The 10,070-nt window shown below is 41.5% G+C and overlaps 1 protein-coding gene across 1 annotated transcript; it reads left to right on the top strand.

Moving 5' to 3' along the window:
- The first annotated feature begins 263 nt into the window (after window positions 1–263).
- On the top strand, window positions 264–9,703 carry LOC109624052 (cadherin-related family member 5). The gene is made up of 16 exons (XM_020078550.2): window positions 264–555; window positions 1,328–1,454; window positions 1,559–1,773; window positions 3,439–3,495; window positions 3,586–3,678; window positions 3,803–3,889; window positions 4,013–4,123; window positions 4,273–4,443; window positions 4,877–4,967; window positions 5,179–5,285; window positions 5,382–5,582; window positions 5,680–5,811; window positions 6,179–6,257; window positions 6,342–6,532; window positions 6,627–6,647; window positions 7,539–9,703. Exons 2-16 carry the CDS (start codon window positions 1,364–1,366, stop codon window positions 8,529–8,531), a joined length of 2,640 nt encoding a protein of 879 aa, XP_019934109.2. The 5' UTR covers window positions 264–555; window positions 1,328–1,363; the 3' UTR covers window positions 8,532–9,703.
- Window positions 9,704–10,070: the final 367 nt, after the last annotated feature.

The raw sequence follows: 10,070 nt of genomic DNA, 5'->3' as shown, positions 1-10,070 counted from the left end.
GAACAATACCGTAAAATACACATGTATTTAAATTATGATACAAGTTGCATGGACCTGATTTTAGCCAAGTTAAATTATACCTCTGGATCTGCTCTGTGACGAGTGCTGATTGGACGCTCAGACTGTTGAGCTTTGATTTTCATGACGTTCTGCTGATGAAGGTTAAGTGTCTTTGATCCAGACAAATCCCCTAAATTCACATCTGACCCTGGTCTCTGATCTCACCATCAGTTTTCTTGCCATCTAAAATCTGATTGGCTCACTTTCCGTCCCTGACCAGGTAAGCCCCACCCTGAAGCTTCAGCCACTGAGCTGACGTTGATCCCAGGATACACACCATAAGCTGCTGTCTGCTTTTTAATGTGTGCAAGGAGGGGGGTCAGTGTGTGCACGACAGTGTGTGTGTGTAGCCTGTGTCATCCTGTTGTTGTTGTTTATTCCTAAAGTCTTTTTGAGTGACTTTTCTGGGGTTTTTTGTATCTGAGAATCAGAGATGCTGCTTCCGTCACAAGTCAGGAGGATATGGACGAGCCGCAGAGGATTTGACAGCAACAGGTCAGTCGGCTGAGCAAATCCACAGATGATCTGCGGTCATACTGACTATAACACTGACTCAGTTGAGTTTGTAACAGAAAGCTTATACATCTGTTTACCTTACATTAGCTGCAGAGTTATTGTTCTAGTAGGATGTGACCCCAGGCCCTGTTAACCCCCACCCCCCCCACCCCTTTCTCCCCCTCTAAATTCAAACACATGCTCCAACACACAAAACCGAACCCAGAGACACACAAAGAGCATGATAGAAATGGAGTGACACAGCTGATTTGAAATATACAATATCTGAAGTAGCATTTTGTTTTTAGAACATAACATCAAGTTCTACAGTTGATTTTAGAAGGGTTCATGATCACACCATCGTTTTGTGCCTATATAAAATAATGGGTCTATAGTCCGCGGAGCTAAACAAGGAAAATAAAAAAAGGAGATCAACTATTAAAGAGAAGCATGAAGAGAAGAACGATAGTATATGACTATTGTACTATTCTACAGGTTTGTTCTCTCAGACTGTGATAGACCAGGTAAATCCAGGTACAGAGATTAAAGGGAATTATAGGACACAGAATATACGTGTGTGTATGTGTGTCAGTTTTAGATAAGGATTGGGTCTTTATGTGTAGCTATCAAGACACAAAGTAAAGCTCAATCTAACCCACTCATGTAGAAGATGAAACCTTATGTCAAAGGAGACATATCATGCCCCTTTCCCACAATCTGACAGTGTCTCAAGGTCTTAAAGCATCTGTGATATACTTTGCTCTTTTCTCAGACAGAACTAGTTCCTGAGGCCTCGCTGAGCCCAGGAATGGCCCTCCCTGAACTCAAACTGACTTCATTTCAGGCCAAGGCTCCAGTCTGGTCGCTGCTGGTCCTTCTATGTCTGCACACAGCCAAAGGTTAGAGCCAATTCACATCTGATCCTATTAAGAGTGTGGTACTCGGCCAGAATGAACAGGGTTGTAAACGTACTGCCTATGTGTCTGTGTTTACGTTTGCACAGGAATGTCAGGGTGGGGCGGGTGTTTGGATGGACACGATGTATTTGTTTCGGTCAGAGAAAACAGCCGTCCAGGAGAAGTTGTTGCTGAGCTCATGTCTGACACCACAATGGAGGGGGTTCAGTGGACCCTGGATGGAAAAGACGCTGATTGGTTCTTCTTGGATGAAAGATACATCCGGTTGAACACATCAGCCGACAAGGCTCTTGACCGGGAGGTAATGATTCAGGATAAACCACTTATCTGATCTGAGTGTTACAGACTTCTTATAATGAAGACTTTATAAATATGATCCAAAGATTATAAAAGGTATTTTGTTGGATCTGTAGGAAGGCCTGCAATAGTGTGCGGCTACAAAGAGGGAGTCGTATGTTTAGAACAAACTATCAGACATTGAACTTCACATCCTTGTTCTTGGACCAAACACAATCCATCACCGTCATCCTCCTCGCAGCCAGCTGTCTTACATCACGGGTCGACCAGATAAAGAGTCTCGCTCTCTCTCTGTCTGTTTCTGTCACTCGATCCCTAAAATGAAAATATTGCTTAACTAAAGAGATTCAACGTTACACATTCTCAACACAATGTGCTTTAGAGAGTCAGTTCAGTGTGTGGCTGTCTCCCTCTAGAAATGATTCCTTCTTCCCAGTGTCCTTTTTTAATAAAACATTGGGAGGTGATTCTTATATGTAGTTAGAGAAGAACAAGAAACAAAGTGTGGTTTTTATATTTTTTTGATGTACATGCAATCTTGCATGATCAACATCAAGAATTTTAAACTTAATGATAGGGCTGGGTAATATGCTGATATGGCCGAGTCGATACCGATAATTACCATGATAATATAACATTATTATTTATCTTATTTAAAGACTACAACAGAGTGATGGTTGTAGTTTTAAACTGTTGTTAATGATCATCACAAACACTTAATAAACAGCTAAATATTTTACAAATCTGAGGTCAATCAATTATGGTTTATAATCTCCTCACTGTGGAAACACAATGCAGGAGCATTATATTAATATACATTAACATTTTGATATTTTGCTATTACTGAAAATCATATAGCGATAATCATTGATATTGTTTTATTGCCCAGTCCAACTCAATAATATTACATTTATCTATGTTTAAAAGATGCACTTGGGAAGACTGGCAAGGGACTATTCACGAAATCTACATCATGGAAAGACTGACATTCGCTCTAAAATTCCAGTCTGAGAAATTTAAGAGTTGGTGGTCAAAATGGATCAGATGCATAAGATCATGGAGACCTGAACTGCTTTAAGTACCTCTAGTACATGGCTTGAAGTACCAGTTTATTAATCTTGATGGAAAAAAATGTGACTTCCTTTGTTCAAATGTTCCTACTTTATACATTGTAAAAGAAAAAGGAGAGCAATGGTTTGGAGAATATGTTAGCATAATTGTCCAAATACATTTTTTTGTTCAGCTCTGTATGTGTGTAATGGTGCTGAGATGACTTTCTATATTTCTCCTTAATAAAAATAAAATTATAAAAAATAAATAAATAAAAGATGCACTTGACACTATGACATTTAGTTTGTTTAGCAACTACAGGCACAAAATGAGATATTTCAAGAGGAGACAAATGTGAGAGCGCACAATAAATTCCTGAAGCCCTTTATTTAGTTTTTGAAAATAAATTGAAAATACTTTCATTCTAGTGACTTGATGGAGTAGAACATTAGAAAATTGGAGGGTTTTTGTGTCACTACCTTGACACAAGCCTATTCTTACTGTTTTGGTAATTATGATTTTAATGGGTCAAGTATTAGTACATAGAATTTGTGTTGAATCATTGTATCATATTAATCAAAATTACTCTTTTCATACCCTGTCTGTTCTTGTCTCTCAGGCCCAGGGTCCCATCCTGATGGCTGAGTTGTTATGCAATGAGGACGAAGTACTTCAGGTAGTCTTAGTCACATCATCTTATTCACGATTTCATGTGTCGTCCTTCATTTAAACATGTCTGAATCTTTTTCATCCACTGTTGTTGAAGTGTGTGTACAGGGTCATGGTGGAGATTGTTAATGAGAATGATAACTCGCCTGCGTTTGCAGAAAACACCACCTATTCTCTTATTATAAGTGAGGTACGACACTTTGATAAACACGTGCTCAAGTCAGTGCGTACATGCACAAAACAGAAATAATTAAGCTGCCACTACTACTGTGTAAACTGTTTCCATTCTGTGTTTCTGTTTGTGGGATTTCCAGCTGACTGCGGTGGACACTGTGATCTTTACTGTCCTGGCCACAGATGCAGATAACGACAAGATCATTTACTCCATTGACCAGACATCAGTGAGTTTTACTCTTTTCACTCTTACAAAGAATGGCACTAAGAACGGTGCATACCTCCACCACAAGAGAGAAACATACTGTGCACTGTGTCACTGAAGTACTGTTTCTGTGTGTTTTCTGCAGCCTGATGCAGATTACTTCAAGATTGATCTCCCAAACAGTGGAGAAGTGATCCTGTCCAAGCCTCTAGACTACGAGACTAAACCTGTGCTTACTGTTACCATCCACGCCTCGGTATGCTCTGCACATTCCCTCTAACACTGCTATCGTCCAGATTTCATTCCCCGCTGCTCCTGACAATTACTACTACAAAAGACAAACCATTCATCAGTTCATGCATCCATCCATTTCTCCAAAGACAACTTGCCTTGTCATTATCTCAGGAAATGAGCACCGCTGAGCGCTTCAACACCAGCGCCAACATCACCATCAACGTCCTGGATGGAGACGACCAGTACCCACAGTTCCTGCCCTGCACGCTGCTGTTCCAAGATGAGACCAATCACATCTGCACCAGTCCTGTGTACACAGTCAATGTCACGGAGGGGGAGGAGGTCAGCAGCTGAAGCTCACAAATGTTAGGAGTATTATATACTGGAGGATGTGCTTATAACATCCTGGATTGTGTTTTCTATATTATTTAACTAATTTAAAGCTTTATCACGATGCTTTTCTATAGATAATACAATGGATTTATAACGGTTTTTAAGGACAGAGGTGGAAAATCCCAATCTTGACTGGAACCATAGGCGTGATTATATTATATCTGAAATTATAAAATGTATTGCCACACTTGTGATGCGCTCCTGATTTGTAGTATTCGTATTGAGTCTGGTATTGTCATTGCAAGTTCTAACTCTGAGATCATCTGAAAATTTGTCATGTTCAGTTTCTGCCAAATCTGTATCTCAGTTGCAGACGACCTAGGCTACTGTCTTAATATTTATGGTTTGTATTGTGTGTTGTTGGATTTGTGTTATGCTGCAGGACATTGTGCTGGACTTCTCTCCTGGTCCTATATATGCAGTGGATGGAGACAGAGGCCTCAGCACTCCACTCACTTATGCCATTCTCTCAGGTACTCCTCCAATCAAACCAAGTCTTAACCCCCAAACAGTCCATTAAAGGGGGGGTCACATAGTGAGGACCGGCCAAAATGTCCTCACTTTCCTAAAAATATCCTGACTTCATAGGTTAAATGCTAAAACCGGTCCTCACAAAGATAGCTGTACAAGAACACACAAACACATACATATTAATATATGCCGTGTGCTTTCATGTGTGCTAAGGAAATGATGATGGCCGTGTCCTGATCGATAGAGTGACAGGGGAGATGAAACTGACTCAGGCGGTGACGGACAGACTCACAACTCCAATGCTGCATCTTCAGATCCTGGTAAGACTAACCTGCTCTGTGTTGATGACAGGTTTAACATTTCTTTCTTACTCCCAAAACCATCCTCCCTGCTCTCTCTGTGTGCCTCTCACCCAGGCATACCAGGATGATGACCCCAGGAAGTACTCTGTCGCCACAGCATTGATCCAAATCCTGGCAGTGAACCACTTTCATCCAGTGTTTGATGAGGCTGAATATCACGGCTTTGTAACTGCGGGCAAGAGTGCTGCCTCTCTGGTCAACACATACGGTGGCAAAGTGCTGACGTTACATGTGAAAGACCAGGACTTTGAGCAGGTATGTGCACGGTTACATGAACGATGTGTCTCTGTATTTGTTTTTCGTTTTGTTTTCTGTTGCCCACCATCACTCCCTTTTCTCCACAAACTGACAGGGTCTCAACCCCAGGATCTGCTTCACCTTCAGTCACACATCCAACCACACAGACATCTACCAGCTCACACAGGAGGGCATTCTGATCGCCAGGACCAACCAGTTCAAAGCAAAACAGAAACACACACTAGAGGTGAGCCTCAAACATACAAAACATACAAGTAATGAAGTGTTTGATTGAAAGGCCGTATTATTGGCCATATATTGGTGAGTGCTCATGGTTTAGACCAGTAACAAGAAATTACGTAATCAGATGCATGTGTTCAGTTTGTTTCCCCTGCATTTTTGTTTGTCCTAAACTTACCAAAAACAAGGCTGATATTTAAAGCGGTGCAACATGGGTGCAGCAAGTAAAACAATGATATGTATAGGCTACATTACTGCACCTCTTAGCAAAGCCAGATCATTGGATTGTACAACATCTTTGTCTTTCATCAAAATCTTATAATAAATAAAAACATAATGAAGATGATGTGATAAACAGTCACACTTATTTCCAGGTAAAAGCCAGTGACCAAGAGTCAGGTGATGCCACCTTTACTACTGTCGTGATCGAGGTTTTGATGGAAGGACAATCAAGTGAGGACACACACTCTGACAAACACACTCATTACTGAGGAGCCTGCTGACGTTAACTCTGTGCGTCTGCTGTGTGCACTTCAGTTCCTCACAGTCCACTGGGAGATGACCGCCTGACAGGCTGTACTGTGGGCAAAGCATTCTTCCTGAGCCTGGTGTTCATGACTACGGGTGGATGTGTTCTGTCTCTGGTGATGTGGATGAAGAGGAAACGAAGGGGAAAGAGGGACCCACTGGAGAGAGGCTGTGTGGCCCAGGGAAAACACCCCAATGTGGTGAGGACAAGTATGATTCTAGTCTACGTTCAGAGTCAGCCTGTTTGTTTGTGAATACGTTCTCAGATATCACCTACTGTTTGTATTTTCACAGAGCTTGCGGTGGTTCCATCTGGTGAGTTATTTATTTTCTCTTGTTGTAGCTTGTCCTGATTTTCGATTTCATTCCTACATAAACTACAACTGTATATAACATTAATTCTATGATTAGTTACTGTAGAATTGATGTCTCTCTATAAATGTACTTTATTTGATTAGAACATGTAAGGTACCTCATAATCGGGAGAGTAACACACTGACTCGGTTATTGATTGATTGATTCATTTCTTTCATTAATACGTCCCCTTAATAGTTATTGGGAAGCCTGGCTTCTACACGACACATCCTACTGAGATCATTCACTAGTCTCCTTTCTGCAATACAGTTATTACCTCTGGCAAGGAGGTTAGGTTTTCATTGTGTGTTAGCAGGGTTACGCAAAAACTATAAAACAGATTTCTGCCAGTGTTGCTAGAGGGATGGAGCATAATCCTGGGAAGAATTCCTTACATATTGGAGCCGATATGAATTAAGGGACAGATCCAGGATTTACATTTTTGTTAATATTACAGTAAACAATGAGCAGATCTGGATTTTCCTATGTTTAGGATGTTTTATGTTTTACGACAAATAAATGGTTATTTAGACCACTCCCTTTTTTCTTTATATTTCTACTGTAAGAAGAGACAATTATTTCTAGGATTGGAAGACGTGTGCGCTCTACTGAGTGCTATTCTAAATCTTACTTTTTCTTGTTAGTGACATTACATTTGCGCTTACACTTTGGTTTATGAAGGAAAATCTGAAAAACGAAAGACCTTATAAGCGAAAGCCTTAAAATAAGACAGTGAACACGGTAAAACCTGTAAAACATCATCGTGTTAGCATGGTCACTGTTTGGTTACTTATATTGAGTCTCACAACATTTTTTCCAAATATTGACTCAAAGACGGTGGTTTATCTTCAGGTGAGTCACCGCAGTGCCATGTCAAACATGGAGGAAGTTCCCAACAACAGTGAAGAATATGGAACCTGCAATCCATCCTTCAGCTTCTCTGATAAAACTGCGATCTACACCCGCCAAGATCTCCCCTACTGCCGAGGACCTGCTGCACCTGGAGTGACTGCTGCACCCAACAGCGGCCTCATGCCCCCTGAGAACGTGTGCAGCCCTGTGATCTCCAATAAAAATGCTTCTTCACCGACCAAAGGCTCCCCTAGCTCACCCACCCTTCAGCCAGCCACTGTGGATTCGAGGCCTACACACATGGCTCAAGACGCTGTGCCATCCAAAGAAAATCTTAACTCACCACCTGCTACACCCCTGGAACCTCCTGCAGCACTTCCTAACAGCAGTCCGAGCCCCACAACACCTTATTTCCGTCCCGACTCTCAAACTACCACCAATGATGACACCATTGACCTTGTCACAAGCCCCTCCTCTCAATCCAGCGCTCCATGCAGTCACACCCGCATTGCTTCGGCAGAAATAGACAAACCCTTCCGCAAATCTCGCGTGAAGACGCCCCCATATTCACCTTTACTGTCATCATCCCACCCCAAGCAGACAAGCACACCCCCACTCACCCCAGAGCAGGCACCTTTCAAAGCCAAGCTGGTCCACGTAGATACTTCACCTCTTGAGACGCCTCCAGTGACGCCACAGCAAACATCCATGACTCTAAGCCCAGAGGAAGACCAACCGTCCACATCGCTGGACCAGGTTGACCAACCAGAGCAGCCGGGTGCAGAAGCCAGCAGTCCATCTGAGGACAGAAGGCCCTCAGTGGACTCAGGAAACACCCAGGACCGTCACAGGGTGGGGGGCGAGGATGACGATGGCTTTCTGGGAGATGAAGATGGAGACAAGAACAGTGAGGATGAGTTAGAGCCAGATGAAGAAGAGCTGCTGAGAGTGATGGCTCGATGTAACCCTATTTTTATCACCTTTAGTAAGTGATGTTATTAAGACATTGAGTGTGACGGGACAGAACGACAGAGAGGTCTGATTCTGCTGAGTCATGGAAGAGGACAGCTTTCTGTAAAGACAGCACAGGCACCACATGCATATGTTCACACACTGTACTGATTGTAGCCACTTAACGTACATTAATGTAGATGAATTTAAAAAGTGTTACATTCATATCACACATTTAGGAGAGCTGACAGGTATGACGCACAAGGCACAGATTAAAACGCAAACATTTTAAATTAAACTTACTGACATACGTTTTGATTGTTGTCAACAATACAGCATATTCATCAATGTAGTCACCATGAATATATTATTCTCTTTGTTTATGAATAATAAGACTTCTTGGTCCCAGGGTAAATCCACACAAAATCACAGAGAAATGCACATCTCTGCAGTTAGAATATTTAACACATACATTATATATTGTCTTTAGTCATAGACTGTATATACAGTCTGTGGACTGACCACACACTCCTTCAGCCGTATACAGGAACAACACCTGCTTTGACATCATGGAGTCACGTGTAACCCTTGACAGAGAAACGTCCAGCAGCTCTTTGCTCCCTGTGGCTCTAGGGTTACCATGTAAGTAGCTGCACATCTGTATGTTCAGTACTTAAACATGGGGTACTTCATCGTTATTTTCTTAATTATGCCTACTCTACAATCTGCCTCCATTTTTTTTCTTTGAATGTGAAAGTTGTTGTTTGACTGAATGAACCAGGAGAAGTAATTCAAGTGGGTAGATATGTCATTTTAAACCAGGTGGTTTAGGTTTTAAGCTTCAAGATGGTTTTGTTTAGGAATACCAATCAAATTTGTTTCATTAAGTTTAAGAAAAAGTCCTATTGGTAGAAAAAGGAGGTTTTAAAGCATCTGTGAGCTCTGTGACTCAGATAGAACTCAGGAGCATTAGCTGATACAGCTGGGTCCAGAAGTCTGTGACAACTGTCCCATGTATCTTGATGCTAACCTTTGTTTGCATGTTATCATTCTGACATAATATATCCACATCAGCACTTATCAGGCTGACAGGAACAATAATTTAGCAATCATTTGTCAGTTTGGACAAAGTGAAGATATGACCCGATGGAGGCAAACGATGAGGGAATCAACAAAGTGAATATGTGTGATTATTAAACACCTGCAGAGTGTGACCGAGAGTAGATGTGCAATCTGTCATTTCAGAAGGTCTGATGATGCAACATTAGCTTCTCACCTCCTGCAGATTATGCGACTTCTTCTAACACCTTTACACATTTACAAACAACATAAACACAAAGTGACGACTTTAACATTCTTGATGAATTGTATTAGTCAACAGAAGAAAGAAAAAAACAAGGATGACAGCTTGACTGAAGCTTCTAAATGGACGATTAACAAGGGAGAGCTGCATGGATGCTCATCACACTTTATCTAGGTGTGAAAACAAAGATAACACGTCATACAGACACAACGAGATATAGGATGGTAAAAAAGCCCCAAGCTTCAGTTGATATAGACCACATGCATTATATATGTATT

The sequence above is a fragment of the Paralichthys olivaceus genome, chromosome 7, assembly GCF_024713975.1.
Source record: "Paralichthys olivaceus isolate ysfri-2021 chromosome 7, ASM2471397v2, whole genome shotgun sequence".
In the NCBI taxonomy this organism is placed as follows: domain Eukaryota; kingdom Metazoa; phylum Chordata; class Actinopteri; order Pleuronectiformes; family Paralichthyidae; genus Paralichthys; species Paralichthys olivaceus.
The sequence above is the reverse complement of the archived record's forward strand: the minus strand, read 5'-3'. Positions and strand labels throughout refer to the sequence as shown.